The 24,156-nt window shown below is 46.7% G+C and overlaps 1 protein-coding gene across 6 annotated transcripts in view; it reads right to left on the bottom strand.

Moving 5' to 3' along the window:
• BIRC6 (baculoviral IAP repeat containing 6) overlaps nucleotides 1-24,156 on the bottom strand; it is a 342,965-nt gene that overhangs the window by 103,951 nt on the left and 214,858 nt on the right. For all 6 annotated transcript variants that reach the window (XM_068232104.1, XM_068232106.1, XM_068232109.1 and 3 more), the window contains exons 61-63: nucleotides 15,848-16,044; nucleotides 13,231-13,531; nucleotides 10,780-10,997 (exon numbers count right to left, since the gene is read on the bottom strand). In XM_068232104.1, the coding sequence (XP_068088205.1) occupies nucleotides 10,780-10,997; nucleotides 13,231-13,531; nucleotides 15,848-16,044 (716 nt within the window). The remainder of the gene's footprint in view (nucleotides 1-10,779; nucleotides 10,998-13,230; nucleotides 13,532-15,847; nucleotides 16,045-24,156) is intronic.

The following is a 24,156-nucleotide window of genomic DNA, read 5'->3' as shown; positions in this document are numbered from 1 at the left end:
TTACAAGTGTGAATGCACTCCAGCTGAATGCAAAATGCTCCAAGTAGGACACAATCTATTTAATTCCTATAATAGGTATTACACTACAGCAGCATTACCAGGAAACCACTTTTTATGGTTTATTTGGACTTCATTTTCAATACATTTTACAAAAGGGGCTACATCAGTTAATCTTCCTCAGAAATGACAGTTCCCTGAATGCATCAATATAGCCATTATCATGCAGATCTATTACGTACAATACAAATCTCTGAGAAACTTAAAGGGAAGCTTAAAGAGACTATCAAAAAAAAAGTTCCCCTGGGGTGTACCATATTTTTCGGACTATAAGACGCTTCGGACTATAAGACGCACCCAGGTTTAGAGCATAAAAATCATGGAAAATAAAACTTTTACTAAACCTGGTGCGTCCATGGTCCAGGAGCAACTTCTATGTGTTCTGCCCCAATTATTGTACCCCTTGTGCCTTCCTTGTACCTCTGGAGAGGGAAGACAGTTCTAGCAGGAGGGTGCCTCGCTGAAAAGATGCTGATTTTCACCACAAACGCCAGCAGATTGCTTGGAGCATTCTGGGCAAAACTTGGGCAGCAGCATTAAATCTGCAGAGGATGAGACTCTTCACAGGGATCCGATGTCCTCTGGTGTCCTGTCCCCCTGTCCTTGGCCCCCTCTGGTGTTGCTGTCCATCATCCCCCCTGACGCCTCTGCCCCTTTAACATAGATCCTGAGACCACTGCAGATTACGGTAACAGCAGGTACCGGTATACACAAACCTAAGAAAGTGGCCGCACTGGTGTACACTGTCCCCTTTGTCCACCCCCTCTGGTGTCGCTGTCCATCATCCCCCGTGATGCCTCTGCCCCTTTAAAATAGATCTCGAGACCGCTGCATATTAACAACAAGTTTCGGTATACACAAACCTAGGAAAGTGGCCACACAGCTTCACATATCCCTCCTGCACTTCGGTATCATTTACCTCCCCGACGGAGATCGCTGCAGATGACCGGCAAGTTTTTTCACTGCACGAGAAAACGACACACAGCTTCAGACCGCAATGTCCAATCAGGCGAGGGACGCTGCACGAGGCAGCCAATCACAGCCTTCCCGATAGTCCTGAAGGCGGGACAAGGGCTCTCAGCGGGGCTGGTGATTGGGAGGAAGCAGGGAGCAGAGAGGGCTGTGATTGGCTGTCTCGCACAGCGCCCCTCGCCTGATTGGACATTGCGTTCTGAAGCTGTGTGTCGCCTTCCCGTGCCGTGAAAAAACTTGCCGGTCATCTGCAGCGCTCTTGGTCGGGGAGGCAAATGATACCAAAGTGCAGGAGGGATATGTGAAGCTGTGTGGCCACTTTCCTAAGTTTGTGTATACCGAAACTTGCTGTTAATCTGCAGCGGTCTCAAGATCTATTTTAAAGGGGCAGAGGCACCACGGGGGATGATGGACAGCGACACCAGAGGGGGTGGACAAAGGGGACAGTGTACACCCGAGGGGATGATGGACAGAGGGGGACAGCAGACAACAGTGGGGACAAAGGAAGGACAGCGCCAGTCAAAAAAATGTAGTATTCGGACTATAAGACGCAACAACTTTTTCCACCCACTTTTGGGGGAGAAAAAGGGTGTCTTATAGTCCGAAAAATACGGTACTTACCTCGGGAGGGGGAAGCCTCAGGGTCCCAATGAGGCTTCCCCCACCCCTGAGGCTGCAGGCAGTCCAGCGCTGGCTCACCCGAAGTGTCCCAGAAGCCTTCGACAAGCACCGATTTATTTAACTCTCCTGGCTCCAGCAGAGGCGCTGTTGCGGCTCTCCGCACGGAGATAGGCGAAAATAGCCAATCTGTCGGGTCCGCTCTACTGCGACTTGTGCCTGCGCAGTAGAGCGGCCCGACCAAGATCGGCTATTTTCACCTATCTCCATGTGGAGAGCCGATACTGCGCCTGCGCTGGAGCCGGGGAGGTAAATATTGACATCGCCATCATCCCGGGAGGATTTTCTCTGCCGCCGTGGGACCGAGGAGGATGGGGGAAGCCTCAAATCGGATCCGGAGGCTTCCCCCACCCGAGGCAAGTACCCCCAGGGAAGGTTTTCTTCGTTACAGGTTTTAAGTAAAATAAAAAGTATTTTAAACTTACCTGGGGCTTCTTCCAGCCCCCTGGCCTCGTACTGTGCCCACTATGTCCTCCTGATCCCCTCTGGCCAAAAGCAGTGACCCCTAAAAGCTGGCCTGCCACTGCCAGTCAGCAGCTACTGTGCATGCGCGCATCCTGGTCGTGCTCCCGCTGTTGGGAGCGTTCTGCGCATGCGCAATAGCAATTTCTGCTTACTGGGCATGCGCAGAATGCTCCCGGCGGCGGGCAGCTCGGGCCGCAGATGCACAGTATCCGCTAACTGGCAGCGACAGGCCAGCTTTGCGGGGGTCACCGCTGCTGGCAGGACGACGTCGTGGGCACAGTACGATTCCCAAGCAAGTAAAAAATGCCCAGAATATGCTCCTGGCGGCGGGAGCGTGACCAGGAAGTGTGCATGCACAGGCCAGCTTTGCAGGGGTCACCGCTGCTGGCCAGAGGACGAAGTGGGTACAGTTCAGGGGCTGGAAGAATCGCGAGGTAAGTTAAAATCTTTTTTTAATACCCCTAAAGGGACTCCGAGCAGTGCAGAAACTATGGAAAGATGCATATCATTTTAAAGCTCTCTTTCTCCTCTTTCCAATGATATATAAACCGCCGCCCTACGCCTTTTAGTTTTCACTATTTTCGCGATTGAAATTGCCGCGGCCGCGATTTCAATCGCGAAAATAGAGAAAACTAAAAGGCGTAGGGCGCTGATTTAGGTGTCGCCAGAAAGAGGAGAAAGAGAGCTTTAAAATGATATCCATCTTTCCATAGTTACATTGTATTACACAGGGCGACTTTTTCCTAAAGTCAGCAGCTCCATTCTGCTGAATGGAGCTGCTGACACTGGGGAAAGTGTCGTCCTGTGTAATACAATGCAACTATGGAAAGATGGATATCATTTTAAAGCTCTCTTTCTCCTCTGTCTGGCGACACCTAAATCGTCGCCCTACGCCTTTTAGTTTTCTCTATTTTCGCGATTGAAATCGCGACCGCTGCAATTTCAATCGCGAAAATAGCGAAAACTAAAAGGCGTAGGGCGGCGGTTTATATATCATTGGAAAGAGGAGAAAGAGAGCTTTAAAATGATATGCATCTTTCCATAGTTTCTGCACTGCTCGGAGTCCCTTTAAGTTTCCTTTTAAATATGACTATGTTCTCTGAAGTTATACAAGAATGTAAAAGTTCTCATTGATTCAAGTGATTTTGACCAACAATATGCTGAAAACTAAAGGGGTAGGGAGTACAAAATTGCATTTTTTTTCTTGGTTTTCTCAAGCTATTCAGATAACCAGACAAAAACCATTAACAAGTAATTGCCACTCAGACATTGGTCTGAATGGTAACACTCAGACTGGAAAAGTTTTTTTTTTTTTTTTTAATGGTTATCTGTGCCGTTTCTCCGCTCATAAGTCGCAATTTTACAAATGGGTGTGATTAGCCACAATCTCATGCAGTTGATAAAACACTTTTAAGCAAGATGTACAGGAGTCAGGACAGAAATGGGCAAATAACTAGTAATATAAATAGGGAAAAAACTGTGCCCCTGTAAAGATATCGCTATAACAATTTAAACATGGAGATTCAGATTTAAACTTCTGCCATTTGTGTCCTGCACTGATCATGATTGTGATGTGTGTAACAAGTCTCAGCAGTTAAAACTGAGCATATGATAAAATACATTTACAAGGTGGCACTGAAAAGCTTTCAGACAAAAAAACTTGATCCAGGAATTTAGCCTTCCCAAACTAGACTTGGTCCTTCATCCTCCGGGCTGTACTGCGCAGGCCTACTGCGCCTGCGCAGTACAGACCGGAGGACGTCCGATAACGTCAGCGCGCCCGCGTGAGGCACATTTTGGAGCGCAGAAGAGCCCGACCTGGCAGCCGGCCTGGCCAGGTCGGGTGCGCCACCGGAGGAGACCGGGAGCCTCCGGAGCGGCGCAGAGGGCACGTTCTGCCTGCCACGGGCTGGAGGAAGCCCCAGGTAAGTGGATTAGCAGTTTTATTTTTTTTTAAACCACCGTGAACCTTCCCTTTAAAGTGAACCTCCGGACTAAAAATCTACTCAGCAAAACTGAAAAGGCTTGGTGTTTCTTTAACAGTTTCACAGCATCAGAACCTTGTTTTTCTTACCAAAGCATAATTTTTAGCTGCATTTTTGGCTAAGCTCCACCCATCAAAGAAAACTTCTGGGCGTTTTTTCCCTGATGCGGTGCAAGGCATGATGGGATTTCCTATGTTATGCACGTTGCCTAGCAACTGGGAAGGGTGATCAGCACACAGGACAGTTAGGAACTGTCTCATGCTCCCTGTCACTTCCTTTCAACCAAAAAGATGGCTGCCATAATGAAATCAAACATTTGCCTGTTCGCTTAAAACAGGGTGGGTAAGAGATTATATTACCTATCTATTTTAACTAACATAACTAATGTAACTTAAAGAGACTCTGAAGCGAGAATAAATCTCTCTTCAGAGCTTATATTCAGCAGGGGCATGTGTGCCCCTGCTAAAATGCCGCTATCACACGGCTAAACGGGGGTCCCTTACCTCCCAAATCCCCTTCGTTCTTTGCGGGGATCTCTTCTGCATAGAGGCAGGGCTAGCCGCCGCAGCCCTGCCTCACGCGCGTCTGTCAGCACGTATCTCCGCCTCTACCCGCCCCTCTCAGTCTTCCTTCGCTGAGAGGGGCAGGGGAGAGGCGGCGATGCGCCGCTGATAGATGTCGCTGAGAGGCAGGGCTGCAGCCGTTAGCCCTGTCTCAACAGCAACAAAATCTACGACCAAGTTGGTCGTAAATTTTGCAGGGGGGGGTTTGGGGGGTAAGGAACCCCCGTTTAGCTGCGGGATAGCGGCGTTTTAGCAGGGGCACACATGCCCCTGCTGAATATAATCACTGAAGCGAGATTTATTCTCGCTTCAGTGTCTCTTTAATGACAGTATGTTTGTTTAGGCTGGAGTTCCTCTTTAAGGCTTCTGACAGGTGTATTTTAAGCCTCTCACATATTCGATGTGTCAATATTCTCTCCTTTGCATAACACTAAACAACCACCAAATACAATATTACAATTTCTTGAATTAGTCTAACACAAAAATGTACATCTGCACAATTGCCTTTTAAAGCAGACCTGAACTCAGAACATAATAACCTTTGGGCTGGTTTCACACTAGAAGCCAGCGTTATCGATGCCGTGCATCACGCCCGTCGCACCGCACCATCAAAAACGGGCCTTCAGGGAGCATCATGCTCATGCACGGTGTACCCTGTCTGGCCACCGGGCAAGCAGGAAGTGACGCACACTTGTCATCACTTCCTGCTTTGGGTATGCTGAAGCATACTGGTAATATATGCTTCCATGCATGTGTGCCGCACGGTCGTAACAGCAGCGTGTTTAAAGAAACATGTCGTCATAGACTAACGACTTGCAGGCCGATGCAGAACTTCGCAGCAGTAACATAGTTCTGGCCCTGCGTCGGGGATACGGCAAAAACGTCACTTCCGTTCCTTCACAGTATGAAAGTCTCCATAGACTTTCATTGCCCCCATAGGCTTTCATTGCCCGGCAGTGGGGTGCAGTGAAAACACTGCACCGCCCCAGTGTGAAAGGGCCCTTAAAGCGGTATAGTCACCATAAAAATCAAATTTCAACAGCAACTGGTCTGAGTGTATTAAGTGATAAAGATGCTAATCCTGCATTCAAAACTTTTTCTGCTGATATGATTTGGTGTTATCACATACTTAAAGTGAACATCCGGACTAAAAATCGACTCAGCAGCACTGGAAAGGCCTGGTGTTTCTTTAACAGTTTCACAGCATCAGAACTTTGTTTCTCTTATCCAAGCCTCATTTTTAGCTGCACAGAAGAAAACTGCCCGGGCTTTTTTCCCCTGATGCTGTGCAAAGCATGATGGGATTTCTGATGTTGTTGCTCTCGTTCTGCTGTTTTGGTGCAAATTTTTTTTTTTACACTTTGAATTTGACATTTGAAGCCTAGCGTGTGCAGCTGGGAGGGGTTATCAGGACACAGGACAGTTGGAACTGTGTCTCCTGCTCCATGTCACCTCCTTTCAACCAAAAAGATGGCTGCCCCCATGACAAAGATGGCAGCCCCCATGAACCACAAACATTTGTCTGTTCTTTTAAAACAGGGTGGGTAAAAAATTATATTACCTATCTATTCTAATTAACATAAGTAATGTAACCCAGTGTTCTCCCCAGAAATTTTTTCCAGCCGGGTGGCATGAAAAAGTAGCCGGGTGGGGCGCAACAGGGCGAATGCAGGGCCGTGTAAGCTCTGCTGACAGCATAGGAGGAGGAAACGAGCCGATATCAGCCGGGTGCTTACCAAAATTAGCCGGATAGAGGCCTGGGGAAAACACTGAGCCTCCATATGACTCTTGCTTTAATGCTAGGTACAGAGATGCTAGGTGAGATTTTCTGCCCGATTTACTGTCAGAACGATTATTTCCAACATGTCCGATCTGCTTTCTGATCAAATGCCGAGCATTTTCTGATCGATTTCCGTTCACTTCAATAGGAAATCGATCGGAAAATGCTCGAAAATCGATCAGAAAGCAGATTGATCATGTTGGAAATAATGGATCTGACAGTAAATCAGCCAGAAAATCTCATAGTGTGTACACAGCATTAGATATGCACCATCTGTCTTAAAGTGAACCTGCCAAGTCAAAACCAGGAAAACCGGTTGTTTGGTTGTTTTTAATGTGCTATTACAGTGCTTTTTGTTTGCGTTTGAAAAAAACTGAACAAAAATAGGCTTGATTTGCAGTACACAAATCCGGTTCACAGTGCAGGTGAAACAGACATCATATTGTTATACGTATTGGGCATCATTAATGGTTCCGATCAACCACTATTGTTCCGTCAATGTTTTTGGGGTTGGTTCCTCTACCAATCATCTGATTGGTAAGGTTTTCATTTGTGGACCCCATTGTTGTGGAACCACAAGGCTCAGCATGTCCTACAGATTTAACTGAGAAGCTGCAAATTCACACATAGGTATGAACTGTTTTTTTTTTTTTTTAGAAAATGCAAAGCTCAGCATGGTCTGAAAGGACATGCTGGCCCCTTGAGATTCCAGAGATTAGTGTATCCTAAGGGTTAAAAAAGAGGGGGTGGGAATACACTTCAGGACAGAGCTTTATGTGTGCAAGCTGACCTAAGGTCACAGCTTTTTTTTGCCTGTACCTATCAGATCAGACTGCTTTTTTTCCCCTTCAGCGCTGCTGTCTGTGTGCTCTGTTCTCTGGGCAGCCAGGACATCCCGCTCTCTGCAGCTAGTGGAGATCTGCTCCGTGCGTCTGACACCCGGGGAGGAAGTGAGTGATTACCTGCACTCCCCTCTTCAAGTGGTGTAATTCAGAGATAGGAAAGTTAGTACTGCACGTAAATGTACAACAATTGTACGGTGGGGAGGGAGAGAGACAAGTGACACAGCCGTGAGGGGGAAAGGAGTCACTAAATACCCGGATTACAAAGCCAGATGGGCTGTAGTTTGCCCAGCTCTGCTTTAGTCACAGGCTCCAGCATCCCTTCACGATCGTGCAGGCAGAGTGAGAGACTGCTTGTAATGTGCCCCGTTCCTGGAGGAGGAGCACTATGCAGCCAGTCAGCAGCATGGTCCCGCCTATTGCCATGCTGAGGCAAGGAGTGTACGAGCCCGCCAGAAAGCGCGAGATCTCGTACGTAGAGGAGCTGTGCTTGCTGGGCAATCTGCTACAGAGGAGTCAGCGCTGAGTGCAGAGAACAGCGCTGGCTTTTGTAATATGCAAAATAGCAGCCGGGCGGGGCCTTAATTCACCCGGGCGGCGCGCCCACTTAATTGATCCTGGGGAGAACACTGGTAACGTAATGACAGTATGTTTGTTTAGGCTGAAGTTCCCCTTTAAGGAACACTGGCCCTTTAGTAGTCGTGCCAAAGAATTGCATGCTGGGGGTTCTTTTTATCTATAATCTATTCCTGCTCTTTCCTTTATTTCCCTGCCAGCTGCTTATCTGAAACCTAATCCCCTACTCACTTGTGTTTACAAGCAAGGCTGAGGCGACTCAGCGATTGGAGGAGACAAGAAAAAAAGTAAAGGGCAAAAATGACATCACGAGTTAGCCTTAACTGTGGGCAAAAGACATGGCCCCCACCAGGAACAGAATTCTCTTCATTTACTATATAACATTCACTGAAATCAAAACGTGGACAGTATAATACATGTGTTATGTAAGTAGATCAAGTATTTATCTACTTATATATGTGTTTTTTTCCCTGGCATAGTCCTACTGCTTTAAAGAAAATGTTTTTGGGGTAAAGCCCACAGAACTCCAGCAATAAATCTGCAGTGTGTGTATTTCCTGCTTTAATGAACACAAAGGGTAAACATCCTGTGTTTACAAATTAGCTAAGGCTGCTGAGATTACTGTGCTGATACGGATGAGAGCTCAAATTATAATTGTGATTACTTGCAGCTGTGGAACAACACTAATATTATTAGAGCTGTTGTCCCATACATAATCTTATGTCTGGGTCCTACACATGATATTGTGTCTCCAATGGGCTGAAGATCAATTAACACATAATAAGAAAAGATACCCAATCTAAAGACTTAATATTATTAAGTCACAACTCAACACATCTCAATATGAAGCAAATATATATTTATTAAGGACTTATCCAAAACACAAAAATACATTAAAAACCATGATTTAAACCACCTTCCTAATCCAAATGTAATTGGAAATCTCTATAACAGCACAACAATAAAGCGTCACAGTGTCTGTAAAGTGAATGAACAAATCAATGTGCAATAAATTGCATAACCCTCCAACAATTCATACCAAGCCAAAATTACAAAAATGAAAAATTACAAAACTATAAAAAGTACAAAAATATGTGCACAACCAATAAAAATGCAGAATGCAGGTAGTGTATCAGGCGTGATCTATACAAGACCCCAATTACAAAAATACAAAAGCTGTGAGAATGTAAAAATACCACAATGTGTATATGATCAAAAAAGTGCTTGATGCAGATAGTGTATGATGCGTGAGGTGCTAATACCAAGTAGCGAAATGTACCAAGTCAAACAACTGTGCTGCTGTAATAAGAATTGTATACAAAGTGCAAAGTAGTGCTAATGCTTAAAGGAAAACTTAAGTCAATTATAAAAAATGATTTTTACTCACCCGGGGCATCCCTCAGCCCCCCGAAGCTGGATGGTGCCCTCGCAGCCCCGCTCCGATCGTCCTGTCCCCGCCGGCGGCTACTTCCGGGTTCGGCGACAGCCGCCGACTGTCTGGGAACGCGGCTGATTTTCCGCGTTCCCAGCCGCTATATCACCCTCTATAGCGTATAACATATACGTTATAGCAGCATAGAGGGTGATTTAGCGGCTGGGAACGCAGAAAATCAGCTGTCGCCGAACCCGGAAGTAGCCGCCGGCGGTGACAGAACGATCGGAGCGGGGCTGCGAGGGCACCATCCAGCTTCGGGGGGGGGGGGGGGGGGGGGGGCTGAGGGATGCCCGGGGTGAGTAAAAATCATTTTTTACATTTGACTTAAGTTTTCCTTTAACGATGTAGGATGGTTGCTGCAAGGCGTCTCCCCCCCCCCCCCCCCCGGCCTTCTCTCTATATGCCGCAGCCATCCTACATCAGTAAGCATTAGCACTACTTTGCACTCTGTACCAAATGTACCAAGTCAAACAACTGTGCTGCTGTAATAAGAATTGTTCTTATTACAGCAGCACAGTTGTTTGACTTGGTACATTTCGCTACTTGGTACTAGCACCTCACGCATCATACACTATCTGCATCAAGCACATTTTTTGATCATATACACATTGTGGTATTTTTACATTCTCACAGCTTTTGTATTTTTGTAATTGGGGTCTTGTATAGATCACGGCTGATACACTACCTGCATTCTGCATTTTTATTGGCCGTGCACATATTTTTGTATTTTTTATAGTTTTGTAATTTTTCATTTTTGTAATTGTGACTTGGTATGAATTGTTGGAGAGTTGTGCAATTTATTGCACATTGATTTGTTCATTCACTTTACAGACACTGTGACGCTTTATTGTTGTGCTGTTATAGAGATTTCCAATTACATTTGGATTAGGAAGGTGGTTTTAATCATTGTTTTTAACTTATTTTTGTGTTTTGGATAAGTTCTTAATATATATAGATTTGCTTCATATTGAGATGTGTTGAGTTGTGACTTAATAATATAAGTCTTTAGATTGGGCATATTTTCTTGTTATGGGTTACTGCTGTGGGAGAATTAGATAGATCTTCATTCTAAACACAAACAGGGTGGATAAATGTGTGTTCTCCTCGTGTCCCGTACTTGAGTTCTGGTCCACTTTAATTCAACATTTTCATGGCAGCTGGGCTTTTTTGGATGGATGTGTTTTTTAGTTTCCTGGTTGACACAGCTGAAAACCATGCTTGTAGTTTGCAATCAACCCCCTATAGATTACACTCCCAGCACTGTCATAATAGACAGAAAAATACTGATTTAGAACTGGCTGTATGCAACAAACTACCATCCAAATGTGAATTACATTTTCATTGCTGTCCCTCCTGCTTTACAGCATTTGCTATACTTGAATTATACCATTATTAGCACATTACAGAAGGTTCATCATGCACCTACCTCTGTCTGGTTAGAGTTAGAATTTGGTATCCGAGGAGCATGGTGACTTAAGGCAGACAAGCAAGCAAGAATTAAGTGTATGGCTCCAATTTCAAGTGCCATTCGCCTCAAGAGCACACCATCATCTGTAGTGAGGGGCATGGAGCTGAATAAAGTGCGCAGAACATGAAATGGGAGAGTTGGTAATACATTTGCAGAAGGGGACTGTAGGATATGACCTAAAGAGAAACAAAATGGCAAATCATCAAATAGGAGAAAAAACTAAAACAGAGGTCACTGTAACATGTACATGATCAGAAACACAAAAACCAATAACAGCCTCTGTAGCAGCAGCACAGTGGCTAGCACTCTTGGCTTGAAGCACTAGGGTTCCAGATTCAAATAATGTCTAGTACACCAACTTGAGTGAGCTGGCATGTTGTCCTCATGTGAGCTGTGTGGATTTACTCCAGGCAATTCCTGAAAATACATGCTTATAGGGCAGATGACTCCACTCCATTCCCACAAACTATCACTAGACTGTGCTACGGTCATTAGACTGCTGATGCTATCAACTATTCAATGTGCTCGGTCAAGCAATGTGGAAAGTTTATCAGCACCACATATAAATGGATGGCAACAACATTATGCTCATGAGCTATAGCTACATAATTCATCAGAATAAATGATGAGATTTTGACAGCTCACAGAACACCCAGTTTCCCACAAAGCAATGTATTGTCTCTAACTGGTTACCTGGAATGCGAGAAAAAGCCTAGGCTAAACATCGCTAGGAGGGGCAACATACCAATATACAGCAATATATAGATAACATAAAAATGATTATCCTGAAGACTACATTATACTAGATCACTGGAGCTACTTTTTAACATTCTGGCAACATGAAAGCTGGCCATCTGATTTGGGGCCGTTCTGGAACTCACTGGAGTGCCATTAACCTTTACTGGCAAAATCTTTCATAGAAAATTATCAATCTGTTCAACTGTTTCTGTAAGTTTTTATTTTCTTAAAGCCAGGGTGCTTTTCTAATGGGTGCCATTTCCACTTCAGCCAAATTGTAGAGTTTCCCAGCAAATAAATTCAGATGCAGAATTGCAGCCAATAGAAATCAAGGTTTACTACTTTTTCCACACAATGCATCTGAATCCAAAGCAAATTCACATCAGCAAAGGTGCAGTGTCCGTTTCCAAAATGGCCGTGGCACCCCAGACTTGCAGCCTATGCAAATTAACTGAAGGCTGTCAACTCTTAGGGACATGATTTCAGCTGGCTGATAGGGGGTTGGATCAGGCGATGTTGCAAGAAAAGCTTAGCTCCAATGAATTACTGCAGTGTTTTAAACATTTTTAACACAAAACCACTTTTAGGGAAACATTTAAAAAAAATGGGATAAAAAAAAAAAAAAAATCAGAAACACATTAAGAAACAGGCCTTTAAAAGAGGGCTTTAAACTTCATGCAGGAAATGTTATTCAAAGTGCAGCAGACTCCCCCGCCTGCAACCATCAGATTCCAGCCTACAGGACTATTGCAGTTTCTTATGGAATTACTCTTCACACTCCATTCATACTGAGTTAGAGAGGTTTTCTATTAAGTATCCTCTGCAACCACAATTCCCTGTACCGAAATACTGAGATGCCACATGCAGCAGGCCCGCTCTGAGACTATTTTATGCTGAAATGGTCTCATAAAGAGCACAGCTAAGTCGTTCAAAGTAAATATTGTGAAAGTGGATGCTAAATGAGCTGTCTACATTGTGTATAAAGCAGCGTTTTGTAAATACTATACTGCACATAAAAGGAATAATCAAATAAGACATTTTTAAAACCAATTTTGCCTCTGGGTTCTATAACCTCAGAAAAAAAAGCAGGTCACTGGAAAGTTATCTGTAATCTTAAAGCCATTGGAACCCTAGCGCTCATAGATTAGCTAATGGGATGATGCAGTTATAAAATCTTAACTGCATTAAAGAGGAACTCCAGAGAAAATAATGTAATAAAAAAGTGCTTCATTTTTATAATAATTATGTATAAATGATTTAGTCAGTGTTTGCCCATTGTAAAATCTTTTAAATCCCTGATTTACATTTTGACATTTATTACATGGTGACATTTTTACTGTTGGCAGGTGATGTAGACGCTGCATGTTTTTGGCAGTTGGAAACAGCTATAAACAGCCATTTCCCACAATGCAGCAAGGTTTACAGACAGGAAACTGCCAAGAGTACGTTCTTTTCTTGTTTCTTTTGGAAGGGGTTTCACCACAATATCAGCCATACAGCGCCCTCTGATGGTCTGTTTGTGAAAAGGAATAGATTTCTCATGTAAAAGGGGGTATCAGCTACTGATTGGGATAAAGTTCAATTCTTGGTCGGAGTTTCTCTTTGATACATGTGCATATTAACTCACAGTTAATGTCTGTTACATTTTAGTGACCTAAACGCGATACTCACTTCCTTCTCCATCATCTGTAACTCCAAGAACAAGGCGCAGCAGGCACTGTGCATGCTTCCTTTCCTTCAGCAGAACCTCCGCATACCCTGGGAGACGGAGAAAGAGTCCAAAGGCAGCCAAGGAGTGAGCAGGAATGGGGGACATTGTCTGCACAGCAGACTTAATTGGGGGAGGCTCTGCAGCAATGGTTTCTGGAGCTTCATAGACCAGCTCGCCAGACTGCTCAATAGTAACCCATTCAAACTGATCACTGTCTTTTGGTTTTTCTTGTGTTGTGGATGTCACAACAGGAGCACTTACCTATAAAAATGTGAAAATAAGGTCAATTTACTGAAGGCTAGATAAACTTGTTTTATAAGCAAAATGTATTGTAAGTGAACAAATACAACAAATCTGTTGATAATTCATAGCAGTCTCAAATTAACTTGCTTCTGTAATGTTTGTGCTTTTATTTTGTGTTTGAAAAAGCTTTACATGCTTAGAAAAGACCCTACATACATTCAATCTAGCTTCGGTAAACTTAAAAACTTTAACCAATTCGCATTCCTGGGTTTTCAGAGTCCACAGTAATTGGCACCAGTGGGAATGCCTGATGGCTGATACATGTGCTTGCCAAGCAACCAGATGAAAAAGCACAAACCTCCTCCCTCACTTTACAGAGCCTCCAGCAATGTCTGGCAGCCTTCCTGTACCTTCTAGCGGCTTTCTGGCTACCCCCCTGCAAGCAAGCTCACCCACATCGGGACGGGTGACACGCTAGCTTCCATACACAGACAACAGAAGCTGCTAGGAGGTACAGGAAAGCTACCAACCATCGCTGAAGGCTTGGCAAGTATTTTACAGCCTGCCGACACCCCAAAACATCCTAGTTATCCCCCCAGACACACAGACGGTTAGGTGAGACTTCCGGTTGTCCGATTTCCAGATAATGGGGAAATTTGCTGTATTTCTTAATTTTTTTTTTACACTTACCCGGGGCTTCCTCCAGCCCATAAGCATGGATGCATGCCTCGTCATCCCACTGTCCTGTTTAGCGGTATTTGGATCAATGTCAGCGCATGTGCAGAAGACCCTGGCTGACTCAGACTGGAGCCGACTGAGCCAGTTATCAGAGCCGATTACCGCTGAACGGAGGGCAATGGTAGGACGGCGAGGGACTCAACCATGCTTATAGGGCTGGAGGAAGCCCCGGGCAAGTAAAAAAACTTTGTAATTCGTGATCTCTGGGTCACTTTAATAACCATAATATAGACGCGATCACAAACTAGCATCTAGCCCCAGTCTAAGTAAATGCTTATTCCCACAATGGAGCATTCTGTAGGACAGCTCAATAGGAAGTAACTAGAGCACACAATGAGTAGTGCTGCTTCTAGAGTACATAATTAACTCTTGGCTTGCCCATCACACCAATCCAGATCCATCCATCTATCCACTCTTACATCCATCGAGACTATTTGATAAAAGCACAGCGTAACATGGTGTAAAGTGTCAAGGCTGCCAGTTTAAGCAACGACACATGACAAAACGGGGACAGCCAGATCATATGCAAAACTGTACTAAGCAGCTTTTCACTGCATCAATACTACACTCCATTCTCATACAGTGCAAAAACAAAAAGATTCAGTCACATTCAGAAAAAGTAAATAAAATAAAGCTGCCACACTGAAATAATTGCAGAAGCAACAATATAAACAGTAGACAAAATGCATCCATCACTTAAAAAAATACCCCTATCCACCACTCTATTCTACCGTTAGCCACATAAATGAAATCTCTTCTCTCCAATGCCTAACCACTATTCTCTCCTTTCCAATGCCCAACATTAACTTTTCCTCTCCAATGCCAAACAATAACCTCTCCTCTGCAATGCCAAACACTGACGTCTCCTGCCCAACACTATCTTCTCTTTTCCAATGTCTAATACGAACTACTGTTAGGTCAGTGGACTAATACGCAAGTAACAATACACCTCTGTTAATGTTTTACACATTCTATCTAGGAAACAAAGGAGGGGGGGGGGGGGGTGTCAGGGGAAAAGGAGTTTAACTTACCCGGGGCTTCTAATGGTCCCCCACAGACATCCTGCGCCCACGCATCGACTCACCGCTGCTCCGGCCCACTTCTGGAATTTCAGACTTTAAAGTCTGAAAACCACTGCGCCTGCGTTGCCGTGTCCTCGCTCCCGCTGATGTGACCAGGAGCGTAATACGCTGGCACAGACCATAATAGGCCTGCGCAGTACGCTCCTGGTGACATCAGCGGGAGCGAGGACACGGCACACAAAACATTGTGCCAACTCTAAGGATCCAAACACTCATCTTTGTCCCCCTGTGCCCTCACTGTTCTACAGCAAAATGCCATTTTACCAGTTTAAAAACCTATTTTCTTTGTTTTAAAAAAAACAAAAACAAACACTTTCGACTTCTTACCACAGAATCAAATTTCAAATTTTCGCAGTAGGGCATTTGAATGTCAAGGACTCCAGGTACTCGTTTTTTAATAAACATTTACTTCTTTAAATCCCAAGATTCATTGACAGTACTCATTTAATTCAATGTAATGTTAAAATCTGTGCAATAAGTACAAAAATAAGAAATAAATGGGGTACATTCTTACTTGTTGAATTACATCTGGGTAGAGCATAGGAAGCCTCTCAGCAATAAGAGCAAGTCCACCCATCCCTGCAAACACTTGTAATGGAGATTGAATTGGACAAGTTTCTAGTAGCGAGTCATCCAACACTGAATCCATGCACTCATCTCCAGGACTTAATATTTCATCTTCAGGACAGGAACCCAGCAGATCTCCATGTTCTTAAAAGAAACAGATAAAGATAAAGGAGTATAATGTATAATAGTCCACAATAAGCATTCTATAACATTTTACTGCTCTCCAGTATAAAATAACCAGCATAACAAATTGGACAGTCTACTGTATGCACCAACTTGCACTGCTTCTGGCAAGTATTACAAAAAATTCTACTGGAGTGAAAATTACAAAAAATGCAATAATCAGAGAAAACACGAAAACCACCTGCCTACTACTGTGTAGATTTCTCTTGTGCCAACAAAACTGCTGTGATAGGTCGAGTCATTGACTTCCCAATACCTCAAAAGAAGAAAGGTCTTCCTTAGCTAAGCTCCTGATGAGTCCAAGTGACGAAACTAGTCGGGCGGCGCTGTAGGAGCCGGTCAGACGCTGGATTACCTCGAGGATTGTTTTTACATGCGCATTTTAATGGATGTTTGTAAGTGCACTTGCTTTTTTTAATATGTTTTATTAAATGGAATTACGCTATGTTACACCTGCTTGAGCCCTAGATCATTTTTTGCTGATACAAGTAAAAAGTTATTCAAACAAGCTAAAGCTGCTGGTCTGTGAGGGGTCGGCCAAATTATCTGGTGAGAGGCTTGATCGCTTAGCTGGTGGATGCACTTAGGGTGACCTGTGAGTGGAGTGGGAGCACTGGTGATACTGGATACTGTGTGTTTTGTAACGGTATCACACTATTGCTGTCTCTCTTTATATGATATGTACATGCACGTCTGAGGAGCCCTGAACCAGTGGAGGAGTTCGTTTTCAGTGGAGTGCTGGCATGGTCCAAAAACGTGAATGCTAATCTTTATTGGTTGGCCTATTGTTCCGGTGAGAATATATCATTATTGCTATGAACTATATGTGAAGATTAATGGGTTGGACTATCCAGGGCTGTGGAGTCGGTCCAAAAATCCACCGACTCCGACTCCTCAGTTTAGGATTCCACCGACTCCGACTCCACGACTCCGACTCCTCTAATTTGCATATTACAATTTTGTTGATTAAAAGTATGTAACATGAAATTCGTCTCTTAACTGCCAACGCTTAGGAATTTTACAAGACAACTGAAGTGAGAAGGATATGTAGACTACTATATTTATTCCCTTTAGACTAAAACTAGTCCTTGGTAAGAGTACTTGTGAAAGGTACAAACCGGAACAAAGAACATCTATCAGGCCCTAGGCAATGTAAGTGTGGGTACATGTAAGAATGATGTGCAGGTACTCTGCAGGGGAATGAGGAGATTGTAAACAGACAACACCTCTGTGTTCAATGTGCACAGCATTCTCAGTGGATTCCCTGCAGCTCTGTGGGGAGTGCATATGTAGAGTATAGTACTACTGTGTAACAAAGTAAACCTGAGACAGATGAAATTAAAGTTTTATACATACCTGGGACTTCCTCCAGCCGCCTTCAGGATAATCAGTCCCTCGTTGTCCTCCTCCACCACCTGGATCTTCTGCTATGAGTCCAGGTACTTGAGCCAGTGAGGCGTAGTGCGCATGCACACACTCCGCCGCCAGGAGCATACTACACCTGTGCAGCACTATTGCGCAGGTACAGAATGTTCCTGGCTGTGGGAGCGGCATGCGGCCGGACAGCGCTGACTGGCTGAATTACCATAGCAGAAGATCCGGGTGGTGGAAGACAGTGAGGGACTGATTAGCCTGAAGGGGGCTGGAGGAAGCCCCAGGTATGTATAAAACTTTACTTTTCATCCATCTCAGTTTCCCTTTAATTTGTAGTCACCAAACCAAATTTTAATAACATATCAAATTATTTGATTTCATCAGCAAAGGGAGTGCATACATTTGCATAAATCAGCATCAATGCAGAATTATTTCCATCTCGTTGACCATCTCTATTAGTGACACAGCTACACATCAGGCTTTATTCTTACAGCATAGATGTTATTTAGTATATATAAGAGATTCCTGTGTACACATCATATATACAGTCACAATCAGATATGTATATCTGACTTTAAAAATACGGGGACTGCTTTATTGAAGCAGCACAAGTAACTAATTTTGATTGGTTTATTTCATTTTTGTAGACTAAGCACAGCTATTACTGTATATATACTGTATATATACATTATTTTTAATGACTTATCTGAGAAAAAGAACATTTTATCATATTTTCTATTTTAATTACAGTTACAAATTCATTAGGAGTCGGAGTCAGTGCATTTTTCCCCGACTCCGACTCCAGGTACCCAAAATTGCCCGACTCCACGACTCCGACTCCACAGCCCTGGGACTATCTACTGGATATCTATGGATTACACCTATTAAGGGTGTTGTGGAATCTCTTTGTATATTATATTGCTTGGTTGTTGAACGCTGTTTCCATATAATAGATACTTAGCACTCTTGACACCAGGAAAGTGCCACGCAGGCTGTCTCTAAATAGTTCACAGAGTGGTGTTAAAACAAACTAAAAAAAAACCTTATATACCTTTTAACCAAAAATTTTAACCTACTGAAAATGTGACAATGGTTTTGTAAACCACAAACAAAGCTAAGGCTAAAAGAGAAGCTCATGGTTGTAACTGTAATGCCAAATAACGTCCTCCATCACAATTACGGCAAAAGAATTTAACCTCCTGCTCTTCTTGAACATATAACCCTCCAAGCTAACTTTGTTTCCATTAAGATTACAAGATAAAGATTATCTAAACCAGTGCTGTCCAACTTCATGGGCATGGAGGGCCATTTTTTTTTCAGACCCCATGGTGTCCCCCCCAGCTAGATAGTGACAGGTGTCCCCCCAGCTAGATAGATAGTGACAGGTGTCCCCCCAGCTAGATAGATAGTGACAGGTGTCCCCCCAGCTAGATAGATAGTGACAGGTGTCCCCCCCAGCTAGATAGTGACAGGTGTCCCCCCCAGCTAGATAGTGACAGGTGTCCCCCCCAGCTAGATAGATAGTGACAGGTGTCCCCCCCAGCTAGATAGATAGTGACAGGTGTCCCCCCCAGCTAGATAGATAGTGACAGGTGTCCCCCCCAGCTAGATAGTGACAGGTGTCCCCCCCAGCTAGATAGTGACAGGTGTCCCCCCCAGCTAGATAGTGACAGGTGTCCCCCCCAGCTAGATAGTGACAGGTGTCCCCCCCCAGCTAGATAGTGACAGGTGCCCCCCAAGCTAGATAGTGACAGGTGTCCCCCCCAGCTAGATAGTGACAGGTGTCCCCCCCAGCTAGATAGTGACAGGTGTCCCCCCCCCAGCTAGATAGTGACAGGTGTCCCCCCCCCAGCTAGATAGTGACAGGTGTCCCCCCCCCAGCTAGATAGTGACAGGTGTCCCCCCCAGCTAGATAGTGACAGGTGTCCCCCCCAGCTAGATAGATAGTGACAGGTGTCCCCCCAGCTAGATAGATAGTGACAGGTGTCCCCCCAGCTAGATAGTGACAGGTGTCCCCCCCAGCTAGATAGTGACAGGTGTCCCCCCCAGCTAGATAGTGACAGGTGTCCCCCCCAGCTAGATAGTGACAGGTGTCCCCCCCAGCTAGATAGTGACAGGTGTCCCCCCCAGCTAGATAGTGACAGGTGTCCCCCCCAGCTAGATAGTGACAGGTGTCCCCCCCCCAGCTAGATAGTGACAGGTGTCCCCCCCCCAGCTAGATAGTGACAGGTGTCCCCCCCCCCAGCTAGATAGTGACAGGTGTCCACCCCCCCAGCTAGATAGTGACAGGTGTCCACCCCCCAGCTAGATAGTGACAGGTGTCCACCCCCCAGCTAGATAGTGACAGGTGTCCACCCCCCAGCTAGATAGTGACAGGTGTCCACCCCCCAGCTAGATAGTGACAGGTGTCCACCCCCCAGCTAGATAGTGACAGGTGTCCACCCCCCAGCTAGATAGTGACAGGTGTCCACCCCCCAGCTAGATAGTGACAGGTGTCCACCCCCCAGCTAGATAGTGACAGGTGTCCACCCCCCAGCTAGATAGTGACAGGTGTCCCCTACCCCAGCTAGATAGTGACAGGTGTCCCCCCCCAGCTAGATAGTGACAGGTGTCCCCCCCCAGCTAGATAGTGACAGGTGTCCCCCCCCAGCTAGATAGTGACAGGTGTCCCCCCCAGCTAGATAGTGACAGGTGTCCCCCCAGCTAGATAGATAGTGACAGGTGTCCCCCCAGCTAGATAGATAGTGACAGGTGTCCCCCCAGCTAGATAGATAGTGACAGGTGTCCCCCCAGCTAGATAGATAGTGACAGGTGTCCCCCCAGCTAGATAGATAGTGACAGGTGTCCCCCCAGCTAGATAGATAGTGACAGGTGTCCCCCCCCAGCTAGATAGTGACAGGTGTCCCCCCCAGCTAGATAGTGACAGGTGTCCCCCCCCTCCAGCTAGATAGTGACAGGTGTCCCCCCCAGCTAGATAGTGACAGGTGTCCCCCCCCCAGCTAGATAGTGACAGGTGTCCACCCCCCAGCTAGATAGTGACAGGTGTCCACCCCCCAGCTAGATAGTGACAGGTGTCCACCCCCCAGCTAGATAGTGACAGGTGTCCACCCCCCAGCTAGATAGTGACAGGTGTCCACCCCCCAGCTAGATAGTGACAGGTGTCCACCCCCCAGCTAGATAGTGACAGGTGTCCACCCCCCAGCTAGATAGTGACAGGTGTCCACCCCCCAGCTAGATAGTGACAGGTGTCCACCCCCCAGCTAGATAGTGACAGGTGTCCACCCCCCAGCTAGATAGTGACAGGTGTCCACCCCCCAGCTAGATAGTGACAGGTGTCCACCCCCCAGCTAGATAGTGACAGGTGTCCACCCCCCAGCTAGATAGTGACAGGTGTCCCCCCAGCTAGATAGTGACAGGTGTCCCCCCAGCTAGATAGTGACAGGTGTCCCCCCAGCTAGATAGTGACAGGTGTCCCCCCACTTAGATAGTGACAGGTGCCCCCCACTTAAAAAGTGACAGGTGCCCCCACCCCAGCTAGATAGTGACAGGTGCCCCCACCCCAGCTAGATAGTGACAGGTGCACCCACCCCAGCTAGATAGTGACAGGTGCCCCCCAGCTAGAGAGTGACAGGTGCCCCCCCAGCTAGATAGTGACAGGTGCCCCCCAGCTAGATAGTGACAGGTGCCCCCCCAGCTAGATAGTGACAGGTGTCCCCCCAGCTAGATAGTGACAGGTGTCCCCCTAGTTAGATAGTGACAGGAGCCCCCCACTTAGATAGTGACAGGTGCCCCCACCCCAGCTAGATAGTGACAGGTGCCCCCACCCCAGCTAGATAGTGACAGGTGCCCCCCCAGCTAGATAGTGACAGGTGCCCCCCCAGCTAGATAGTGACAGGTGTCCCCCCCAGCTAGATAGTGACAGGTGTCCCCCCCAGCTAGATAGTGACAGGTGTTACCCCCCAGCTAGATAGTGACAGGTGTCCCCCCCAGCTAGATAGTGACAGGTGTCCCCCCCAGATAGTGACAGGTGTCCCCCCCAGATAGTGACAGGTGTCCCCCCCAGATAGTGACAGGTGTCCCCCCCCAGCTAGATAGTGACAGGTGTCCCCCCCAGCTAGATAGTGACAGGTGCCCCCCCCCCCCCCCAGCTAGATAGTGACAGGTGTCCCCCCCCCAGCTAGATAGTGACAGGTGTCCCCCCCCCCAGCTAGTGACAGGTGTCCTCCCCAGCTAGATAGTGACAGGTGCCCCCCCCCCCAAGCTAGATAGTGACAGGTGCCCCCCAAGCTAGATAGTGACAGGTGTCCCCCAAGCTAGATAGTGACAGGTGTCCCCCCAGCTAGATAGTGACAGGTGTCCCCCCAGCTAGATAGTGACAGGTGTCCCCCCAGCTAGATAGTGACAGGTGCCTGCCCCAGCTAGATAGTGACATGTGTCCCCCCAGCTAGATGGTGACAGGAGCCCCCCAGCTAGATAGTGACAGGAGCCCCCCCAGCTAGATAGTGACAGGTGCCCCCCCAGCTAGATAGTGACAGGTGCCCCCCCAGCTAGATAGTGACAGGTGCCCCCCCAGCTAGATAGTGACAGGTGCCCCCCCAGCTAGATAGTGACAGGTGCCCCCCCAGCTAGATAGTGACAGGTGCCCCCACCAGTAGCGAGCCCGTTACCTCTCTCTCTCCTGTGTCCCCGCTGCCGTTGCTCCACAGCTCAGACCTCACAGATCGCGGAGACTGAAGCAAGCAGAGCGCGCGCAGGACACCCGCGCGGCAGAACGTCACATGCGGAAGTGACTAATGATTCACTTCCGCATGTGACGTACTCCGTGCGGGTACCATGCACACTCTGTTTACCTCAGTCGTCGTGATCTGTGAGGTCTGAGCTGTGGGGCAGCGGGGACACAGGAGAGGCCACAATAAGAGGGAGCAGGCATGGCGCCCATACAGTGTTCTCCCCAGGCTTAATTAGGTGGGCGGGCCACCCGGGTGTTTTGAAACCCGCCCGCCTGTTATGCACCTGCGTAGCTAGCAAATGTCACTGCTGTAATCTGCAGGCAGGAGCGCTCCATAGCCTGCTATCAATCAGCGCTCGGCTGGGGCACGGTAGCAAAAGCCATCGCTTTACAGTGCAGGAGCGCTCCTCTGCCTGGGTGACCTCACCTACCTAGTGGAGCTGTGATTGGCTGGGCGGGTTGTAAGGGGCGGGACTTGGGCAGCACGATCAGACATAACAGCAGCCATCCGCATACACATGCTGTCACTGTGTAACTTGAGGCTGGGGAGAGAGCCTGGGGCTGCAGGCAGACTCTCACTCCCCAGCAAATACAGACATTGTGTTTCCTCTGCCCTGGGCTGGCTGCATGAATGTCAGCAGCCAGTCCCATCCTTTCTAGGCAGCTCCGAGGCTGACTCGCATGATCAGGCAGGACACGGAGTTCTGCCGCCCCGCCCCCTGTTTCCCAGCTGCTTGACTTCAACACACAAGCTCTTCTGATGTGGTGGGGAGAAGTTGAGAACTCTGCAGATAAAGTAATGATCTCCCTTCCACTGGATGAGATCTCTGCTATTGTCCTCTAACCAGCAGGACTCAGGAGCACTTTTTATCTGATTTTTCAGCTTGTGAGAGGACAGGGAGCTGTCAAGCCAGGGGACCTGATAAACCAAACATGACTGCATTGACCTGTAATTTAGATTAGCTGATTTGGAGGGGATGGAGGCTGCTGCTGACTCGTTTCTGTCTCAACCCCATATTATTATTATTTGGTATTTATATAGCTCTAACATCTTCTGCAGCGCTGTACAGAGTATATTGTCTTGTCATTGAACTGTCCCTTAGAGGGGCTCACAATCTAATTTCTACCATAGTCATATGTCATATGTATGTATCATGTAGTGTATGTTTTGTAGTCTAGGGCAAATTTAGGGGGGAGCCAATTAACTTATCTGTGTGTTTTTAGGGTGTGGGAGGAAACCGGAGTGCCCGGAGGAAACCCACACAGACACTGAGAGAACATACAAACTTGTAGATGGTGCCCTGGCTGGCATTTAAACGGGGGACCCAACGCTGCAAGGAAAGAGTGCTAACCACTACGCCACCATGATGCCCAAATCAGTCTCCCCATGAAATGCAACTAACACCCATTTGTAGTGTTCTTCCCAGGCTCTTTAAGACGGTTGCTTCACCTGGCTAATTTTGAGGAGGACCTGGCTCGACTCCTCATTCTCTTCCTTATACTGTAAGCAGAGTTGCATCAGCCCTGCATTCCCCCCTCGCAACTTGCACACCACCCGGCTAGTATTTCATGCCACCAGGCTGGAAAAAATTTCTGGGGAGAACACTGCCATAGCGCAAGCCATGCCTGCATCCCAGGGAGACGAGCGGGCCGCAGCAGGTGGCCTGGCGGGCCGGATGCGGCCTGCAGGCCGCCAGTTGGACAGCACTGATCTAAAAAGAGTCACAGTTCTCTTTAGGAAGAAGTTGTGTGGAAAACTTGTGTATTAAGTGTAAAGGTACATACATAAGTCTGATTTTTGCAAACGACCGGTCATTTGGACGTCCAAACGACCGGTCATTTGGACGTCCAAACGACCGGTCATTTGGACGTCCTAACGACCGGTCATTTGGACGTCCTAACGACCGGTCATTTGGACGTCCTAACGACCGGTCATTTGGACGTCCAAACGACCGGTCATTTGGACGTCC

Source organism: Hyperolius riggenbachi, chromosome 4 (genome assembly GCF_040937935.1).
Source record: "Hyperolius riggenbachi isolate aHypRig1 chromosome 4, aHypRig1.pri, whole genome shotgun sequence".
NCBI classification, from domain to species: domain Eukaryota; kingdom Metazoa; phylum Chordata; class Amphibia; order Anura; family Hyperoliidae; genus Hyperolius; species Hyperolius riggenbachi.
This window is presented reverse-complemented; position numbering and strand designations above follow the sequence as displayed.